The sequence below is a fragment of the Canis lupus genome, chromosome 28 (assembly GCF_011100685.1).
Source record: "Canis lupus familiaris isolate Mischka breed German Shepherd chromosome 28, alternate assembly UU_Cfam_GSD_1.0, whole genome shotgun sequence".
Lineage (NCBI taxonomy): Eukaryota > Metazoa > Chordata > Mammalia > Carnivora > Canidae > Canis > Canis lupus.
Genome location: NC_049249.1, coordinates 35,641,404 through 35,663,577, shown reverse-complemented (window position 1 = coordinate 35,663,577; position 22,174 = coordinate 35,641,404). Strand labels below are relative to the sequence as shown.

Below are 22,174 nucleotides of genomic sequence, written 5' to 3'. Positions count from 1 at the left end.
TTTCATCTCTGACTTTGAGGCTTCTCTCTTTTTCTCTTAGTCTCTCTCAATTTTTGTCAGTTTTGTTTTCTTTTTGAAAACTAGTCTTAGTTTTGTTGATCTTTTCTATTGTTTTCTGATCTCTGTTTTATTTATTTCCACTCTGATTTTTGTTATTTCATTTCTTCTGCTGACTTTGGGCTTAGTTTGTACATCTTCTGATTCCTTGGGGTAAAAAGTTCAATTATTTATTTTAGGTCTATTTTCTTAATATATGTATTTATCACTATAAACTTCCCTCTTAGAACTGCTGCATTTTTAATGGACATTTATGACAATTTTTGGCAGGAATGATGAAAAATTTCCACACACTCCACTTATATTCATGAAATAAATGAATCAGTTGACTGGGAGCTGCCTGAGTAGATACTGACAGTTGCATGTCATATTTTCCAATTCACATGTAGTGGAGACATTTTCCCTTTTACTTTTCTACAAATCACCCACAGGAACATTTTTTGTAAAGTGTTCTGACTTCATCTTTTTATCTCCTTTAATTTTTTTTCTGCCTGCCGCCTGGTTTTGTTGTGTTCTAGGACTTTTGATACCATAAAAGAAGAGTAAGAAATGAACGATTATTTTTATGAGTGTACAAAGAAATGTGTTGCTTTTTTGGATATTGCTCTTGTGCATAAAAGAGACTCTGACACTTGCATAAGTTTTCAATTACTGTTTACAGAAACATCTTAAAGATGTTTATAGGGAAAAAACAGTCTTTTGATAAGGACTGATGTGAGCCAAAAGAGAAGCATAATGAGTATTTCTCAGGTTTTCTAACATGCTTGATTGATTTTAATTTTAGATTCAAAAATCTTTTAAATCATGAAAATATGAATTGATAACAGTACCATATTCTCTCGTGAACAAAAATCCTCCAATATGGAGCTTCATAAGTATAATGGTATTTTTTTCCTTGATTGTTTGAAACTATGTTTATTTTCTACATAAGAGAGTAGATCTCACTTATACAAAAGATTTTTTTAAATATCTATAACATTTGACTTTGTCTAAGGTAGATACTGAGATGTTAACAAAGCCATTTTTCATGTCAGTGATAGCCATAAATATGACACAAAAGCTTACCCAATCGTTGTTAGCAAAATTTTTTTCCAAAACTAGAGACAGAAATTTTATTCAAATAAGATTAACGAATTAAATGGAATGAGCACATAGAGATTCTTATCTAATAAATCTGAATTAAGCCACCAAAGACTTGATTGGCACATTGCTTGAATCCTAGTACCTCCAGTTAAGTGCAAAATCTTCCTTCTTTGTTGGCCAAAAGCCTGAAGGAATTCTGAAACAACAGAATCCCACCCTCTGTTACAGGATCATCAAGCATGAGGTAATCCTTGATTCTAGTATTTTATTTTATTTTATTCATTGTACTGTATTTATGTTTTGTTTGGTCATAGATTTGTATTGAGGTCCTCCCCAGGCTTCCTTCCCACATTCTTAAGCCAAAATGTTGTGTTTGTATTTTAAATAATCAGTCGAAAAAAGCCTCTTCCTTTCAGAGTCTCAAATCTTCACAGGAAATCTTGAAACAGGGTTTAGAGTCAGACTCATCTTGGTCCCAATCCTGGGTCTTCTATTTGCTACAAACAAACTATGCCAAACTATGTCTTTGTTCCTTAGTTGTCTCTTCTGTAAAATGGGCAGAATTATGGGACCTTATGAGTCTTTTTAGGTAGTAAATGAGAGCATGCTTAGCACATTCATGACACACAGGGGTTCAATGAATGGTGACCAGTGTCATTATACAATTAAAATGTTAATAATCAATAATTACCAGTGTTCCACACATCACCGGTATCAAATCTTCTATCTTCTGATCTTTTGCTCCTTTTTTTTGTATTTACAATCTGATGATATTTTAAAATTTTCTTCCCAGGTAATTCTACATGTTTCTTGACAACCTGCCCTATCCTTTTCTAAAAGGCTCTCATAAACATTTCCCATAATGCGATAGCAACAATGTACAGCCTTAAATGAATAGCAAATGCATTCAACCTGGCTACCTTCTCTGTCTCCCTCCCTCTCCCTCCTCTTCTTCCTCTCTCTCCTACTCTCTCCCCATCTCTCTTTCTTACTCTCTCTCTCCCTCTCCCTCCCCCATCTCCCTCTGTCCTTCTCTCCCTCTCTCTGTGCTTAGCACACTCCTGCTCTAAAAATATAATACAATGACAGATTCATTATAGCATTAAACAAATAGGGAGGCTCTTATTTAAGTGAAAGGAGCCCTTTTCTGAAAGATTAGGAGCCATGACTATAGGTTTCTTTCTATACTTTCTCCGTGATGGTAAACACTTGGAGGAAAGATTCTATGGTCCACTGATAGCACATTGAAGAGTCACCTTTACATTTAACCGTGTAGACCCCCATACTTTAGGAGACAATGAGAGATTTTGTTAAAAAGCCCTTATGAATTAAGTTTTTATTCCAATTTCTTTTCTTTAAGGTCATTATTTTTAGACTAAAAGGTGATGATTGTATTTTAGTTACACTCCTGCTTCCTACGCAATAGAAACAAAAGACTCATATTACTCTGAAATAAAATAATATGGGATGTACTTAATTCAGCTACTTATTCTGAATACCAGATAGAATATGCCCTCAATCATGATTCAGAATTCTCCTCAGAATTGTGATATTTTGCCATTTCTGGTTTTATATTCTCTCTACCCTTCGTATGCTTTAAATTTCCTCTAGTGTCCTTATTTAAGATGACAGTAAACTCTACTTTATATCATATATAAATGAGACTACGAGGCCCCTACAAGGCCTTGTGATAATTAATCCCACGCTGAAGGATAACAAAGCCAGAATTTTGAATCATGGCTTTGGGCAGAGAACAGTGTTTACCCTTCTCACTTGAGTTGTGAATCTTTGAAGCAAAGGGCAGTGGGGCCCACAGAGGCCTTGAATGCACATTAACTCATGAGGCTCTTTCACCCCAAGAATATTCTTAGCTTTCTTGGGATTCTACTCAGTGTGTGCTCAGTGACATCACTGAGTTAACTCAGTGCGTGGTCTGATTTATTTTCCTAGCCAAGTTCCCTGACCCTAGACCTGAGGACCACAGTGAACTAAGTCCCTCGGAGAAGCTCTCTGTGGTGTGTGGGGTGAGGGTGAGGACAGCCGTTTCTTAATGCTGAGCTCGCACACAGGGAGTGTGGATTTCCATCTCATAGCTTTGGGGAGAAGACCTTCCAGGGCCCATATGCCAAAAGAAGGGAATAGAATCTCTTGCCCGCCTCTGGGTATTGAATGCCATCTGGGGTCCCTTGCATGATGCCATGGGCCCCATGGAATTCCAGAAGGAGCATGGAGAGCCTCTCTTCTCCCTCCACAACCAACGTGCAGGACAGCCAAGCAGCTGGGCTGGTTTTCCAAAGTGCTGTACGATGCGATGCCTCTTCCGTGCCATCCGATGGGATGAGCAAGCCCTTCTCCCGATATCTCTCCGCCACAACTTTAGTCCCTGTCACCCAAGCATCACTTCTCTCTCACTCCACTCAAATGAAATAAGTGGATCATGCCTCGGAACTCCTTGTACTATTCCTCAATTGTTTTTGATGAGAGAAGAAGTTTTAGGGCATTTATAGGCAGTTTCCAAAGCAAATCCTGTACACAGAAAAAGGAAAACAGACTCGACGCTGTGTTTTTGGCACTCTTCACTGACTGTTTTAGGAACATATGTTTAAAATAAAAACCCTTAGAAATCTCTTCTTGGTGTTCCAGTGCTTTGCCTGTTTCGGTTTTTATTTTCTGAGCAATTGTTATTGTTACAATTAAATAATAATAATAATATTTTTTAACGTTGCCCTGCAAGCAGGCAGGCCAAGCCACAGGAAGTTGAGATTCTAAGCACCTGGCCGTGTGGTCCAATGGCCTCTGGGTAAAGCGGCCTCCTGCAGGTCGTGTTTGCCGCTCGATGGTGTCCTCTCCCGTTTGTGAATGCGCCATGTCCTTGTGTGCACTGTCCTGTTTACTTGGTGTGGTCCCTTGTCAGGGGATGGAGGAGGCCATGCCATCATGTTTCTGACTATTCTTGCAGGACTCTGGCCCTGACAGTGGTCTCCACCTTCCACCCCCCACCCCGTGGCCCTGCCAGGTCCCCCTGATGCCCACCCGGTCTCCACCTGTCCCCACCCATGGCCCTGCCGGGTCCCCTCGATGCCCACATGGTCTCCACCTTTTCCCCACCGTGGCCCTGCCAGGTCCCCCTGACGCCTACCCGGTCTCCACCTGTCCCCCGTGGCCCTGCCAGGTCCCCTGACACCCACCCTGTCTCCACCTGTTCCCCCCCAACCCCGTGGCCCTGCCAGGTCCCCCCAATGTCCGCCTGGTTTTCACCTGTCCCTCCCCTCGTGGCCCTGCCAGGTCCCCCGATGCCCACCCGGTCTCCACCTGTCCCCCCGTGGCCCTGCCTGGCCCCTTAATGCCCACCCAGTCTCCACCTGTCCCCAACCCCCGCCATGGCCCTGCCAGGTCCCCCGACCCGCCCGTCTGGAGCCGACCTGCCTGGGCCGGCCCGGGCCGTGGGTGCCGCGGCATGGAGCCCCCCAGGGAGCACAGGCGGCCTTGGCCCCCGAGCGAGCCATTCCATGCGAAGCATCCGTGGCAGCTCATCGCGGCCCCCCTGCTGCCTGTCCCTGGCGTGTCCCAACTCGGTACCGACCCCGCCGCCTTCTTCCCACCTGGGCAGACAGGACCCGCGGTTTGCCCGGCGTGGCCGCCTCTTCTGCTGTGGAAGGTTCAGGAACGGGGCGCAAGGCCCGGAGCCGGGCGGGGAGAGGGGGAGCCCGGGGCGCCGGTTCGTTGGGCCCCCTGAGCGGAGCCGGCCGGGCCCGGTCCTCATTCCCGTGCAGGACGCCCCTGGCGACGTCCAGGACACCTTCTTCCTTCCAGAAATGTGCTCCCTTGGTGGCCTGGGCCTGGAGGGCCGCAGGGCACCCGCGCGGCCAGGGAGCAGCTGTGCTCCAGAGGCTGATTGCACTGGGCGGCGGCGCTGGGTCCAGGGGACAGGGTGGCTGCGTGGACCGAGCCCACCTCACCGGCTTTGTGACCACCCGGGGAGCCCCTGCGGGCTCTGCCTGCGAGCAGGGGAGCGGGTGGCCCCGAAATTGCCGCTTGGTTGCCTCTCCTTCCAAATCCTAGGCTGTCTCTGAGGAGACCCTCGAAGAACATGCCACTGCCTTGCTCCTCATCCGATTTCCCCCTAGAGTAGCACCCACGGGTGTAGTTGTCCAGTGTGGACGCCACACAGCACCGTGGCCAGGTGATCGGCAGGGAGGGCCAGATGGACGCCACGCGTCGCCGTCCGTGGTACCCTGAGAAAGGCATAGGAAGACTGTGTGACCTCGCGGAATCACAAGCCACTCTCGGACCAACCCCACGCAAGGAACATTCTGTTAAACATCATAAAAGTCAAAGAAAAGCGGTAGAAATGTTCTCAGCCCGAGGAGGCTAAGGGTGACGAGTACAGGGTCAAGAGCAAAGGGAGACCGAAAACGCCCTGAGGCCAGCTCGTGGTGGATGGCTGCAGACTCTGCGAACGTGCTCCAACTCCCACTCTCACTGGGTAAACCCCAGGGCAGCTGAATTATTTCTCCAAAGTGCTAATAAAAAGAGGCAAAGGGACCCGACTGCCCAGAGCAATACCTGATCCCAGACTGGATCCCACCCTGGAGGAGGAGCGAGGTCGCGAAGAGCACCGCGGAGTCCACTGTGGACGTGAGGATGTGAGCGCAAGAGGAGGCCGGGCCCCCCCACATCCGTGCCGCTATCACGCGGGGGACACGCGTGCTCATGGGAAATACACCCCAAGGCACGGAGGAGTGAGGCGTTGATGTGCGTGACTTACCCTCACATGGTCTAGAACAAAACTCGGGGGGGGGGGGGCAGTGAGGAGGGAGATCGTGAGGCCCAGCGAGCAAAGGCCAGCACAAAGGATAAAGCAAAGGGAATAGAACATAATGGACAAATGCTGCTTTTTCGAAACGTACCTTCCTGGGCCCAGGCCCCCCCAGGGGTGACTCCCAGGCCTAAGATGGGTCCACGCCCCTCGTGTGTTCTGAGGCTGTGGCCCAGGACCAGAGTCGGAAATTCCCCTTGTGTCTGGGCCCCCAGACCCACATTTCTCAGGAATGTCCTCCCAACGGCCCCAGAGACTCACCGGCATCATGATTGTTCACACTTTTGTTCCTCCATTAACTTTAAAACCCTTTTATTCTGAAACCTTCTAACCGTATTCTAGAGGAGAGAAAAGAGTATATTAATCCTCCCACATCCCAGTGGTTCTCAAGGGTGTCCCACCCCCAAGGGACGGGGGACAGTGTGGCTGGAGGCAATTTGCCCATCACAGCTGGGGATCCCCCCGTACTGGCCTGTGGAGGCCACAGGGGCTGCCAAACATCCTCCAGGCACAGGACAGCCTCCACCTCAGTTACCTGGTGCCACCTGTCAACAGAGCCGAGCTTGAGACACCTGCCGCCTGCCCTGCCCTCCCCCACCATGACCCAGAGTCATTCCATTTCAACACGTGGCCACACCTGTTCCTTCTGTCCGCCCCCATTCTCAGAGGTCATTTTAAGCCGACACCAGATACCATGTCATTTCCCCTCCGCACATCAATATGCGTTTCTGGGATAATGTGGAATTTCCTTATGAGACCACAGTGCCACTGTCACACCCAGCAAAATGAATAATAATTCCCTGGGACTGGTACAGATACAACCAGTCCAGATTCACATGTCCTGGGCCAAACAGTGACCCCGCAGGGAGCCCGCGGAGATGGGACTGGTTCCCCCTGGAAACGCCCACCCCTCACAGGGAAAAGTAAAGAGCCCCGACTTGACATTTTGCACATTTTCTAGTCTGATCCGTCTCTACAGCCTTCTGACATATAGGGTACATTGTTGTTTTGTGACCCCCAAGAAGTGTTGATTAATTCAATAAGCTTGTAGGTGATTATGGTATTTTTTCTATGAAACTATGTAGGAAAGATTACTGAAGCAGACCACTGTAAATTACATTTTTTAATCATTAAGTTGTGTCTTCCTCCTCCTCGATATAGTTAGCTGTTTCTTTCCCCAGACACATGGAAAGATTTCAGCTTTTAATGAAGAACTCCTTTCTGGAGCATGTTTTTAGAATATGAGTTTAGTAGCACATATGATGTCACCCCAATCCCCAAGTTTGCGTGCAAGATGGTTGTGTAAAAATGAAACCATAAATCCCATCTGAATTCTGGTTGCTGGGTTCTTTATGGAAGTCTTTCTTTATTCTTATTTCTTTCTTTATTTCTTCTTCTTTCTTGGTTTAGAGGGAGGGGGAGGAGGGAGGGAGGGAGGAGGAGGGGTGAGGAGGGTAGGAGGGCGGGAGGGAGGAGGGGCGGAGGCGGTGAGTTAGGGTCTTCGGTCGTTTCGTTTTCTGTCATGTCTTCCTCCGGCACTGTTCCTTCCTTCCTTCTTCCTTCTTCCTTCTTCCTTCTTTCTTTTCTTTCTTCTTTCTTTCTTTCTTTCTTTCTTTCTTTCTCTCTCTCTTTTTCTCTTTCTTTCTTCCTTTTTTCTTTCTTTCTTTCTTAAGAAACCACAGTATTGTCATCTGAGAAACAGATCCACGGTTGGGCAGCCAGAAATGTTGGAAGTGTGTTTGTCTTTTTTTTCTGCCCAAACTCCGTCCAGAGAAGTGAGGTAATGGTCTAGGTCGGGTGCATGCAGTAGGTATCCGTTTTTGCCGTGTACCCAGGATGGCTTGGAGACTTAGAGGTTACAGAAGTTACATCGGGGGGAGGGGGAGGTGGGTGAAGCTGCCTTAGCTGAGCACTGTGAGCATTGTCACAGCTGTGATGCCAGCAACTTTTTAAAAGAGCACCAAGCAAGTCATACCCTGGGAATGCTGATGGCGGATGAGCTCCAAAGTTTTCATAAATATAGGGAGTCACTGCTTCAATCAGATATGAACCAACCCAGCCCCCCTTTCAACGAGTTTTTCCATTTTTGTTTGTGATGCTTATTAAAGACCTCTGTTTGTCGTGACCTAGGGTGAGAGTTTGCCGTGTACTGTGTTAGTGAACAAAATCAACAAGGTAGGGTTCCTATTGCCCTGCCCTGAGGATGATGGCAGTAACCAGTATTCCCAGCCATGTCCTGACTAAACCCACTCAAGTACTCATGGAAAATCAGCTGTTAGAATTAGCCAAACTCTTCTTAAACCTGGGGGCTGGAACTGAATAAGGAAGTAAGGCACCATGAAAAGTGCTTCTTTACCCCTGGAGAGCCCATGTGGAGGAGGCAAGTCGTTCAAAGGCCCAGCTGTGGGACTATTGATTGGTTTGGCTTTTATCCTAGAGAAAAATCCATCAATGGCCCATTGTCACTGGTGTCTGCTCTTTGGTTCTTCCCTGGAGGTTCCTGAAAGCATTAGGTCAAAATGCAAAGCCCTTTCAGATATTTAAAAAAAGAAAAGAAAAGAAAAGAAAAAGCCTCATTGCTGATCAGGTAAGTATTGAGAGAAAAGCTACTGGGAGTCAGAAATACTCACCTTAGGTATTACAAGGACTTCTTATTGTGTTTTCTTTTAAAAAGAAAAAAAAATGGAAAACAATACTTCCTATGAAGAGCACAGCAACCAGAATTCAGATGGGACTTATGGTTTCATTTTATGATTTTACATTTTACAGCCCTTCGTTGCCCCAGAGGTCCGTTCTTCTCCACCGGATCTCTCACAGACATTGGTGCCTGTTGGTGCTGGCAGAAATCTGTGGCTTTTTTGGGATCTCTGTGACTCAGCCTCAGGGACGTGAGCGGGCAACAGCAGTGGGCCATCACGGGAACAAGGGTGTGCTTTCACTGACCGTGGCTCCGAACACCCGGGTTCACAGCCAGTAGGCCTTTTGAGAAAAAGAAAAGAAAAAAAAAAAAAAAAAAAGAGGAGCAAGACATACATTCCAGAACCTCAGCCCATGGCTTGGTAGTGTGAGCAAGAGGTTTGAGTAGTTCAGTGGCTGGTGGAGAAAACTTGAGAAAGCTAGGGTCCTATTCCCCTGCCATAGGTCACTCCTGGCATCTATCTCTTGGCAGTGACGGGATGGAAATTTGCAGAGCAGAACTGTCTTTGAGTAAGCAGAAGGGAACAAATTTGATCTAACACACATTCTGTGATTTTTGGTTCAATGTAGGTCAGTTTTTAAGAGAGCCCAGCTGGCCAGTCTGCAAGTCTGCCTGGGAGCTGGCTGGCTGGCTTCCTCTGGGGCCAAGAAAACCCCCTCTTTAGCCTCAGAACACCAATTAATAAAAGTTCTTCATCGAGCAGTGTGGGTGAAGAAATCAGGCTGAGCCGCATCCAGCTTTCTGTGGAACAGCTTACCGGGTCATCAGACCTGCAGTGTGGCCGGACTCCCAGCCTTGGGCTCCGTGGAAATGCCCGTTCACACCAGCAGCCTCTCAGACTCCAGCTGGGGTGGGTAAGGTCCATACGTACCAGACTCATTTCATTTTTCATTTAAAGCTCTACACCCAAGGATTAAAAGGTGTTTGGCTTTGGTGGTTCCAAATTTGGCCAGACTTTCTTCATGCTAAACATTGAGAAACCGCTCTTTGAAGATTGAAAAGGAAAAGCAGTGTATTTGCTCCACGGTATGAACAAAAGGCCAGATCTGCTCTATGATAGAACCTTTGAGTATCTTTTATCTATCAGATTTTGTGTGGTTTTGGTGGTGGTGGTGGTGGTGGTGGTGGTGGTGGTGGTGGTGGTGATAGGTTTATTTTTCGGAGTGGGAAGCAATGCCTCATACCCTAAAAGAGCAATAAAATCAGTAGTGACTGGATTGTCTATGAGTGCCTTTGATGTATTTTTCTCATTCTGTTCATTATGTTCCTTCCAAAAATGTTTATTGAATACCTATCAGATTGCAGGCCCTAATCCAAGGGCTGAAGATACAGAGGGATTCAGACAGATGAGCCCCTACTCTCATGGAGGATGCAGAGCCTCAAACAAATCATCAAGCAAATAAGCAATAAAGGGCAGTGAGCGCTATAGGAACAGGCCAGGTCACTGCCAGAGTGGCTACGAGACGTACCAGATGTGGAAAGGGACAGGCAGAGAAGGCTGCTCCAGAAAATGTCATTTAGGGTAAGGGTTACTATTAGCTGGCCAGACAGAGAAAGAGGGAAGAATGTTCCAGACCCAGATGAGAAGGGTGGAGGCCTTGAGAAACCAAAGGAAGTCTCCAGAGCCTTAGTGAGGTGAGCTGGGCCTGTGGACAGGGAGGTGGGGTCCATCCTCACTCCAGGATTTTAATTGCACTCTGGGCTCTGTGCGAAGGGAGTGGAGGGTGTTCAGTGGAAGGATGACACGATCTGATTTCCACACAACTCTGGCTGTTGTGTGGAAAATGGATGGCGATGGAACAAGAGTGAAAACAGGAGTCTGACGTGGAGGCTGTCACAGAAGGCAGGCCAGAGAGATGATGACTTGGAACCAGGAGATGGGGGTGCTTGGGACAGAAGCTGACGGGTTTAATGATCCTAATAATTGCTCACATTTATTGAGCACATAATCTGGGCCAGGTGTGTGTACAAGCATTTAACATGTATAATTTTCACAAGAACTTTACAAAGTAGGTCCTGTTATCCCCACGTTAGATGAGGAAGCTCTAATACAACAAAGGTCAAGTTTTATGCCCAACGTCACAAAGAAGAAAGAGGTGGAACCAGGTTTGCCATTGACCACCATTGCTGCACTGCTGCCAATGATATATTTTGAAGGTGGATTTGTCTTCTTGTCAGAATTTATATTACCTGAAAATATATTAGCCAAGGCATCCTGCAAATATTGACTGGGAGCCAGAAACTGGACAGGAGATGGGGCCTCCAAAGTGAATAAGGAAGACCCACCCCAACCCTCACATCACTCACTTAGAGGCACTTCCCCTTGGCTTTCATCCCCTTGTGCACCGAATTCAGTTGTTCCATCTGGTCCTATGTTCCTTAAAATAATCAACCAGGAATTCATTGGGCTGGGGAGTATGGAAGCATGCATGTTTTTCCACATACAGGTGATGACCAGAGGCTGGTCATGAGGCTGGGTGTAAGGTGTGATAGCATCCAACAACCTCACTCTGTTGCCACCCTCTGTGACCTTGGACAAATTTCTGAACACCTCTGAGCCTCAGTTTCTACATTTATGAAATAGTCACCGTTAAGATTTAAAGAGCCACTAGTTAGAACATGTCCTGCCACGTTGTAGAGCACATGGGTACGCTGTGAGCTGTGGCCATAGATACCACTTGCATTACAGGGCACGATGGGCAGTTAGAACATGAGTAAGGGTTGGCTTTGCTGCTGGGGCCAAACCTACTCAACTGGTTTCAGATAATGCTTAGCACCAAGGCCCCACTGTTTTTACCCAGATCTCTACCGAGTCTATAACTGTCCCTGGTGGCACATGTAATCCATTCACCCTGTGGATGGATGGCGTCATCTGAAGAGCCCCAAGTGATGGTAATAACATATTTCGGTATAAATGCCCCATGATTTAATCCAAAATTCTATGTATTTGTGGCAAAATGGAAGCAGTACATTAAGAAATTATTTTGCAGGGAACATAATTGTCCCCTACAGTTGCTAAAGTGCTGTCTCAACAGTTTTATCTATTATAGTTAGTGAAACTAAATGAGAAAGAGCTGGGGAAAGGGATTTTTTTTTTTATTCTGGCGGTGGGGGGAAGTTGTTTAATCATCTTGAGTGTTTTAGCAAATAGAGAATAACAAAAGAAAATAGAATATAAATGCTTCATTGTTCTTTCAGTTGTACGGTTCTAAATAGTTAGGAGCCCAAATACCAAAATCATAACCAAGAATAATTTGAATTTTGTAGCTAAATTGGATGGAGTGCTATGAGAGACAGCACAAGCCCCATTTTGCAGTGTGGAAAAAATTATTTCAGGAAAAGATACAATATGATTTGCCACTAATTTTTCAAACTTTAAGAACCACGTGCTGACGTTTCTTCCTGGCGAGGCAGTGCCAACCAGTGATTAGGATGAGGTGGACTCTAGGTCAAACAGAGCCAAGTTCAGTCTCCACTGGTTTGGCTGTGTGGCCTTGGACAAGTCCCCTGACCTCTCTGTGTGTTTCCCTCTTCCCTGCCAGGCAAATAGTAACTGTCCCTACACCACAGGGTTCGAAAGTGCACTTGAAAAGCAGGTGTCCCAGGGCCTGACATTCTGTAAACAAACATCAGCAGGGAGATGGCAGTGCTGGTGAAGACGACAAGTCATAAATGGTCATGGTGATGGGGCTTTGCTTTCACTCCCCAAATCAAGAAGCCAGAGCATCAGTTGTTTACCAGGATGACTTTCCCTAAAGGAGAACAGAAAGCATAACTATTTGCAAGGACTAGGCTCTGAGGAAGTTCAAGCAAAGCCGAGACACAGAAAATGCCAGGTCTTGGATTCTTCTTCTTACTTTTCATTTTCCTTCTCTTATTTCATACCTCACTGCACCGTCTTTATAGAGAATTATTCAGTTGTCTGATCTTGCCATGAAAGAGTCCAGAAGAGCCAATTATATAAGCCTGAGGAGTCCCATGACGGCAGCCAGTGCAAAGTTTTCACTGAAAACCAGGAGTTCTTTCAGGGTATGAAGCATCCAGTCTGGGTACATATTGGGTTTCCTCGCGATATTTTCTCAGTATTTATTTCGCTCTGCTTGAGGAATAGATCATTTTCAATAATGGATATTCATTTTAGTAACTGATTATGATTTTTAATTATGGTTTTTATTATGTGTTATGTTTTATTGAAGCTCCAGATGCTTTATCCCTCATATGAATGTATTCAGAGCTATATTTCCAAATTCTTATAAAGAAAACCATTACCCAAATTTATATATGAACGATTTGGTAATTTGGGGAATAATAACTTGTAGCGAAGTAAATCTTCAGCAGAAAACTGGGTTGGATGCTTCGAATACCAAATGGGTTTGCTAGAGAGATCACAAGTGTGTGTGTGATTTAATTGCAAAGAGTATCTGTGGTGCCTGCTGGTATAATTGACAAACAAGAGCTGTCTTGCGATGCTTTTGCATGAATATGCTGCGCAGAATAATTAAATCCTTAAACCATATGTATAGTCTTCAAAGAAATAATAGGAAAAAGTTGACATGTCATCAATGAGTTTTCCATATTCTAAATAATTGATGCCAATCTCTTAGCCTTCTTTCCCCTCATTTAAGCAGTTCTGAAATTGAAATTGGTGACAAGTTGTCAAGGTTGGTCTTGACGACCTGACAACATTTAGAATTCTTGAAATAACAAGGGAGTGAATGTGACCAGCCCCTACCTCCGAGCCCCTCCAGGATTGGTGACCACAGTTTGGAGCCGTATTTCTTTTATTTTTAATTGATCCAATTAGTTTGAGCACATTCTGTCCAAATGGGGTTGCTTTTCTCTACTGATGATTCTGCGTTTGTCATCGTTTATTTATGAAGCGCTTCCTGTGTGCTAGGCTTTATGTTGGCTTGGGGATACAGGTTCTGCCCCTTAGCTCAACCCAATGTGGGAGAAGACAAGTCACCAAGAAACAAGGTAGAGCAAGGAAAGTCCTGTCACAGAGCCTGGCAGACACAGGAGAAGCATTAATGGAGGGAGGGCAGAGAAAGGGATCCCAGAAGAAAAAATAAGTAGGTGTTTCATACTGCTCTCCTATGCTCTGGGGAATAAAATATGTCATTGTGATGAAATCCATCTCATTCCAACTATATAACTACATTATATAACAGTAAATTTAGAGTGGGATCATTTCAATATTAAAAAAGGCAATTTGGGGGTAATTGTTTTTTATTTCAATACACAAATCATTTCAGAAATGTGAGAAATTTTATAAGGAAAAATGTTATCTACACTGCAGTGCCTTAATGTAGATCATAAATGATCATTTCCAGCCAGGTGTACCCAAAGACTTGGAAATCAGAAAATACAGTGCTCGACTGGAAAGGACAAGTTTTTCTCTGTTCCCCTGTAAAGAAAGCAGGTGCTGTCTGAGTGTCTCCATCTCTGTCTTCACTCCAAGCCTCTCCCTAAACCGTAGACTCAGGGAGTCAGTGGTCTGCTGGACATCCAAGAGCATGTCTGCCAGGTACTTGACGCTCAACATGACCAAGCAGATCTCACCATCTCCTTTCCCTCCTGTATGAACTACTACCCATCTCAGTTGTTAACTGAGGTTCCCAATTCTGTGCCCTTGTCTGAATTTCCCAGCCTGAAGGCTCATATCTTGCTCTGGCCATTTGTTTGGAGGCTCACAGCAGCTTCCTGCTGCCCTTTGTTTCCTTCTTTTTCCTTTCCTCCCATGCCCAGGGTGGAGCTCAGTGTGGGACTTGAACTCACAACCCCGAGATCAAGACCTGAGCTGAAATCAAGAGTCAGATGCTTAACCAACTGAGCCACCCAGGTGCCCCTGTTTCTTTCCCCAGAAGTCTTATCTACATGGCGGTCAGAGTGGCCTTAGCTCCAAAGCTTATGTCTGCTCAGGTCACTGCCATGTTTAATGGCTCCCTATCACACAGAATAAGGCAGCAACACTTGCAACTTGTAGGATTAGTCCCCAGCCTACCTATTTGAGCAACAGTGTGTCTTCCTACTTCATATTTTACATTCCAACAAGTGGAACTCCGCCTAGCTCCACATTTCCCGTGCCCATCTCCACTAGCTTGCTCTTCCTGTGCCTTTGAGGATGTGGTTACCCCTATCTAGAATATTCTTTTCCTCATCCCTCTCCATTTCCCACCTCACTACCCCCTCTCAACTTTATTTCTTCTTCCCATCTTCCGTGACTCACTTGGGTACCACCTCCCCCAGGCTGGCGTCTGGGTTAGAAACCTTTCCTTGAACTCCCCCAATGCTTTGGGCACATCTCTATCATGGAGCTCTCATCACTCCTTGGGTCTGTCCTTCACCAGATATGATGAGTTTGTGGGGTGTCTTATTCCCAATGTCCAGCACAATACATATTAAATGAGAGAACATTGAGGTGTCACTTATAATAGGAAAACGTATGGAAAGTAGCAAAATCAACTCTCGGGCATTTTATTTTCTGGTGAAGAGAACAACAGAATTCTGTGTTAGATCAGCTCATCTAATAAGCAGAGAAAAGGGACGTGACGTTCTCATGAAATTATGCATTCACCTTCTGTTTTCATTTGCTGACACAGAGGATCCATCTAATTGGATTTTCTCCTTGGGGAAATCTAAAGGAAATGGGCCCATTGCTATCACATTTCCAATACGGCCATTGTCCACCTGCCTCTCTGTTTTCTCAAGGGACCTTTGACTTCTAGCCCTTTTAAATTAGACACATATCTCAGAAAGCCTCAATCAACCACATTCTCAGTTTCAGCTGTGGCTTCTCAGCAAATCATGGTTCCTAAGAAAGACACAAGACACAGGTCACCTGGGTTGGGAGGGGATAGCCCAAGCCAAAAAGACTATGCCTACAGCATCCTCCTGAAATTCACTCCTTCACCCATCCACCCACCCATCCACCCATTTGTCCATCTGTTATTCTACTTGACACATTTTTGTCCGGCACTTAGCAAAGCACCTGCTGTTAGATGGTGCCATAGAGTGGTTAAGAGTGCAAGTTCTGCCCCAAAGCCACTCAAACGTCACCACAGATGATGTGACCCTGGGTGAGTCACTTAACCTCCCTGTATCTCAGTTTCCTTGTTTAGATTGGGACAAAAAAAATGGACTCTAACCCAAAGAGCCAGATACTAGGCACAATCAGGATTAAATGAGATGTATATCAGGGGCTTGGCACAGGGCCTGGACTGAGCATGGGGCCGCAGTGATGAGCAAAAGAGCCCTCTTCTGGGGCTTATAATCTTAGGGGGACACAGACAAGGAAACCAAAGGGGTTCTATGATGTGGGGAGTGGTGGTGTTGGAGGCCACTTCCGGTAAGATGATCAGGGAAGGCCCCTCTGCAAAGATATTTAAACTAATACCTGAAAGATGAAAAGGAGCCAGCTCCATGAAAAACCATGAGGAGGATGTTCTGGGCCCAGGACAGGGCAAATGCAAAGGTTCCAAGTGGGATAGATAGGTTGTGAAATGTTCGAGAACATGCCAGGAGGCAGTGTTGGCTGGGGTAGACTGAGTCACAGGCAAGCAGTCACGGCGTGTTGGGAGGGTAGGGTCGTGAGCACCTGGGAGAGCGTGGAAGGCATGGGGAATTCATTCCAAGCACAGAGGGAAGGCATTCAGGGCTTGGAGCTGGGGGGTGCATGACCCCAAAGTGGGATCTGGACAGATCCATCACTGCCCTCAGCTCCTCACAGCCTGAGGCAAACGTGAGGTGGACTGTACAGCACCGAGAGGAGATCCAGCACAGAGAGCGACGTGGGTCCTCTTGTGCAACATGTGACCCGTGGACACCCAGGCCCTGGGGCCCCGTGTGGAAGCACAGACCCATGGCTTGAACGTTCAGAGGGTCCCCAGAGGTCATGGGAAACTCAGGCAGGAGCAGGTCTGGCGTCCCTGAGTTCTGGGTTCCTGGCCCTGCCCACAGAGCCAGAGCGTCTGTTCTGACTGTGTGCCTCCCTCCCTTTGAGAAGGTTAACACCCACAGCGCCATCCCTGGGCCTGCACTCAGGGCCATTTCTTTCCCAGATTCTAGGAGAAAAACTCAAAATGGAGTGTCACCAGTGTCTTAGCTTAGGGGACACGCTCAGGCGTTACTCAGCGGCCAGCCTCCCCCTCTTTCGACAAAGGAAACTACAGTGATGCTGAAGAACTCTCTAGAGCTCAGAGTATGACTGAGATATTTTTGTTTAAGTGATGTTAGGATAACACAGAAAAGAAGTAGAGGTATTTTTTAATTCTTTATTCAAATTCAATTTAGTTAACATAGTACAGTAAGTTTCAGGAGTACAGTTTAGTGATTCACCAGTTGCCTGTGACACCCCATGCTCATCCCATCCCGTGCCCTCCTTTGTGCCCACCCCCCAATTGTCCCATCCCCCCCCCAGTGACCTTCAGTTTGTTTCCTAGAGTTCAGTGTCCCTTACGGTTTGTCTCCCTCTCTGATTTCATCTTATTTTATTTTTCCTTCCATTCCCCTACGTTCATCTGTTTTGTTTCTTGAATTCCATGTACAAGTGGAATCAAATGGTTGTCTTTCTCTGACTTATTTTGCTCAGCTTGATACCCTCTGGCTCCATCCACATTGTTGCAAATGGCAAGACTTCGTTCCTTTTGATGGTTGCGTAATATTCCACTGTATACAGACACCACATCTCCTTTATCCTTTCATCTGTGCGTGGACATCTGGGCTCTTTCCATAGTTTGGCAATTGTGGACATTGCTGCTATAATCATTGGGGTGCAGGTGCCCCTTCAAATCACGATGTTCATGTCCTCTGGGTAAATACCTAATAGTACAATAAAGCAGTAGGTTTTTAAAGGTTTTTAAAGGCAGAAGTATTCATGGGTCTTTGTACAGAGCCACATTCTGAAACCCTACGAGTAATCTTCCTGCTGGTATACCCCAAAATTCCTCTTGTCCACAAGTTTGCTGACTGTCGTCTACCAAAGCTCATGTTCTCCCGTTCCTGGCTTTCCTGGCAGATTTTCCATGTCACTCACACGTGAAGTGTGTCTTCTCCTTGGACAGCCATCCAAACTAGCTTCCAGTTAGAAAGCCTTTAAGTGATATCTGTTTGTAAATTACAGCATATAAAAGCTATCTCTGTTAGAAATTTTATCTCCACAAATTCCTGCGTATATTACAACTCTATGTATTAGGTTCATTCAAAGGAAGAATTTAGTATTGTCAGGAGTGGAATTACTAAAGTATTAACAAGATATAAGTAAAATAATAAAATTATGAGCAAACAGCAAATAATGTAAGTAATTATAATATAACTGAATTCTCTTAAGTGTTTCTTTATCTCCTCAATCTGTGATCATGGAGCTGACCAAAGCCGCTCCTTCACCAGGAGACTGAGGCTGTTGCAGGCCTCACCTCCTGCAGGCCCTAGCTCCTGGCCCCTCCTCAATGGCCCCTGTGCTCTGTGCCTCCTTCCCCTGCAGCTGTGCCCTGCCCCCTCTGCATCCCCATTCCTCCAGCCCATCCCTTTACATGACCCTGCCCTTTGACCCCACACCCCATCTCTCTGCTTCCCTTCAGAGCCACCCTCTGGAAAGATTCATTGACGTGTTCTGTCCCCATCTCCTTGGTCTCCCCAGTCACTGCCCCTCCCCAAGGTCACCATCCTCCCACACACACCCCCACCCGCCCCTGCCCATCCCAGCAGGGTTGCGGTCTCCCTGGCCCTGAGCCTGTCCAGAGGTTCCTCTGACAGCTCGTGAGAGGGACACTTAGGAAATGGGGATCTGAGACCAAAAGGAACAGGGACGTAACCTCCCCCAGCACAATCTGTGTATTCCTGAGCAGAGTGAAGGGGTGGGGGGCACACAGGAGGATCCATGGCCCTTTATCTGTGAGTGTGAGAGATGGTCTGTTTTGCATTTTTGGCACACGCTTCTCCAACACCCGCTGGTAAGTAGAGCACAAGTCAGACCACTGTGAGGGTCTAACTGACTTAAGTCAGGCATATCCTAAATATATCGGAATCCATGTAAACCAGGGAGATTGCTTTCAGCTCTGGACATGGCTGGGAGAGAAGCAAGAGAGATGGACTGTAAGGAAGATGTTCCTAATCTGTTACATCCAGAACTTCCCACTGCTGTCTCTTCCCTGTTTGTCAGCGCCCTGGTTGCCAAACCTAACTCTAGCCAACTGAAGCAAAGGAGGGGGGTTTATTGGGAAAAGGGAAGGGGGCAAAGCAGGTCTCCAACACACCTGGAAAGTCTCCGCCTTACTCCCCTCTGTCAGAGCCGAGTGGTGGCCACGGTACCCTGGGCAGCATCCTCGTAAAGCAAGGGACCAGGCTGAGGGAAGCCCTACTGAGTGTATTTTTGGAGCTTTGAGAACAAAGAGGCAAGACTTCTTCCCTGGAAGCCCCAGCTCACAGCATGCTGTGGTAGAGATTTGTGATGGGCTCGCTTGGGTCCCAGGTTCATCTCTGGTCTGGAAGTGGAGTGACCCCAACATGACCAACTGCGTGAAGCTCATTCTCCGAAGGGGCGGCGGATGGGCAGGTTGACAGCCATACTGGCAGGTGCTGCACCTCCTGCAAAGCTCAGTATGTAAAACAATCCTCAACTCCTCATTGCCGAGGCAGATACAACCAGGCTCCATGTCGGAGGGCCCTTCCCCATCTTGCACCAACGTGGCTTCCCAGATTTCAGACTTTAGGCCTCCTGGCCTTGCCATCCTCTGCCTGGAATTCCCTCCTCCTACCCCCTCTCTTGCCTGGCCATCTGCTGCTCCATCTGCAGGTTCCCTGTGTATAGCCTTCCCCTTCCACAGTATCCCACCTGCCTTATTCCGTTCCCCCAGTAAGACTGTTCCTACCTCTGTGGCAGCCTTGCCCATGCTGAGCGGTATTTCCCCTGTCACCGCACCAGGCCACCATATCCTTATTTATCTTTGTATCTCACCAGCTGGCACCACATCTAGGACATAGTAGGTACACAGGAAACATTTGTCATAGCTCTGTTGAAAAGAATAAAATAGCGCATATTACAAAAGAAACTGCAAAATAATTTAAAACCTTAAGAAACTTGTGCTTTTACTATCGTCAGTGAAGATCTAGTAGACCACATACAATTTTAGTTGGGATAAATAGGACTTTTTCTCCCCCTTTCAATTTATCGTAGAAATTCAATACTTCAGTGTGTCCGAAATCATTTTTCCTTACCACCTGTAGCACTGCTTTTAACATTTCATTGTTGTTCTAAACTCTTCTTTGACATTTTCATAATGACAGCTATTTCTCTCCCCTGAACAAGTACCAGCAGGAGCGATGCAGTGAACCCAGAATTATTTTCCCAGCAGGTGGCTTAGCCATTGATTCTAGATGGCAGAGCCTGGTGACTGCCAGGCAGGTGATTCTCCCAACCTGGAAACCTGTACATGCGATTTGTAGAAGAGCGTGTGCTTGTGTGCATGCTCTAGCATGCACGTGCACATGTATGTATGTGAGTGTGCGCACACCAGAGAGTGTGCTGGAGGGCTCTGCACGTACTGTGGGAGCTATTGTTCAAAGCACACACGTCTGAATCCCGTCATCTGGGTCTCCTCCTGTCTCCTTCCTGAGCAGAGGAAGGTCATTTGGGAGCCTCACTGGGTCATCTGTAAAATAAGGATGGGTCAAATGCTGGCTGCCCCATGGCCTAGAAACTCACAAGCAACATATCAATACAACTCTACACTCATCTTTCTGTGTTGTTTGTATTTTTCCACAGAGGTCTCATTGCTAGCAGTTTCACAGAAACTCATTATCTGCAAGATGGTACTGATATATCCTTCACTCGAAATTACACGGTAAGTCCCACTGCAAGACCACCATGTTACCGTGCTATCAAATCTGTGCTTAAACTTTGCAGCCATTTTATCCTAGGAAAGTCACACACCCAAGGTTCTTCACTCAGATCCCATGAAGAGCCTGTGCATCACTCAGGATTTGGGCATTGCATTAGAACTCCAGGAAAACTTGGCCTTGGCCAGCTTCACACCAGGACAGTCCTTGGAGATCCAGCTGACCTTGAAATCACCTTCCAATAACTAGGGGATGCTCAGTTAGGCAAATCCTTGCTAGAAAACCTTGCCAAAGTTCAAGATGGCTTGGAAAGCGGTCATCACAAGGCTGAACTTAGCTGTGTTACCCTCCAAGTAACTTGAAGAAATTTGAAGGAAAACTGACTCTGCATAACCTATAAATGTATCCCACCTATTGGAAATGTAACCTACCTATTGTAAGTGTATCCACCATAAATAAATGCATAAGCCATTTATTTATATAAAAGATAAATCCACCATAAATAAGATGGTTCTATATCATGGTTGTTATTATAATACAGCATTTATTGCCTTTTAGCTTTCCTGGTGTTTGAAGTTTTATATATAACATGGACAAGATGCTAATTTTATTTGATCCTTTAACAAGTACTTACTGGGTACTCTCTGTGCTCAGCCTGTGTGTGATTAAAGAGAGGTACTGCCCTCTCAGGACTAAGAAAATTACTTAAAAAAAAAAAGCTATGGATATTTGTCTTAAAAAGAATAAGCTTAGAAAAAGACTTTACATTTGCAGTCGAAGTATCATCAAGCAACTTTGATTGTCTGCAGGGATTTCTCCCTTCTCTAAACTATGCCAATGCTTGTTTTCTTCATCACATGTTTGGCATGTGGCAAGCATAGACTGATACCTTCGGACTCATAGCAATCTTGTGGAATGACCTGGCATTGATATTCCAGCCTGGTCAAGCTTAAAAGAGTCCAGGGAATCCCTGGAGGCAGAAACAAAGAGGGGATGTAAGCCCAGAGCAGTAGGCTGGTGAGTTGGGGTCATGGGACCACAAAGAGCTACCTGGCACTTGGGATTTGGGACAAGAGAAATGGGCACCTACAACTGAGAGTCCCACAAGAACTGGGCCTCCAGAGAGCTGCTTCCTCTGTGAAAAAAAAATGTATGAAAAAAACCCTAGTCCAGAGAAGGGACAACAAAAGGAATTGCCTTAAAAGATCCTGTATTGAAGAAAGATCTCATAAAAAAAAATAGAGAAATTGAAACCCCAGCCAACCTTATAAGTATGTTTGCAGGGGGGTGGACTGGTATTTAAATTTCTAAAACCTGCATAGAAATGCAATTTCCAGTCAATATATTGACCTCAAAAATATATTGGGACCAGTCATAGCTTGATTGGTCTCAAATCAGCAATCCTGGGTCCCCTGGGCTGAAGCCAATCCAAAATAGTTCTATGGAAATATTTCTACAACCCGGATCACATGAGTTGCCCATGGCAAAAAACAAATAATGATGATCAAAATCAAAATTACAAAACACAGTGAGAAAAGCCACTGTAAGTGAGCATCTGTAGACAAGAGTAACAAGAGTATCGGCCCCTCTGGAAATGCAAGCTAATAGAAAAATCAGAGAAAATCGTAAATATTTTAAAGAGAACAGAATAGGCCTAATAGAAATTCCAGAGTGAAAGGGCT

At 45.9% G+C, this 22,174-nt stretch overlaps 1 protein-coding gene across 2 annotated transcripts in view; it reads left to right on the top strand.

Annotated features, from left to right (window-relative positions):
* Window positions 1-22,174, top strand: part of ADAM12 (ADAM metallopeptidase domain 12) — a 329,385-nt gene that overhangs the window by 183,528 nt on the left and 123,683 nt on the right. For both annotated transcript variants that reach the window (XM_038579090.1, XM_038579089.1), the window contains exon 4: window positions 20,419-20,497. In XM_038579090.1, the coding sequence (XP_038435018.1) occupies window positions 20,419-20,497 (79 nt within the window). The remainder of the gene's footprint in view (window positions 1-20,418; window positions 20,498-22,174) is intronic.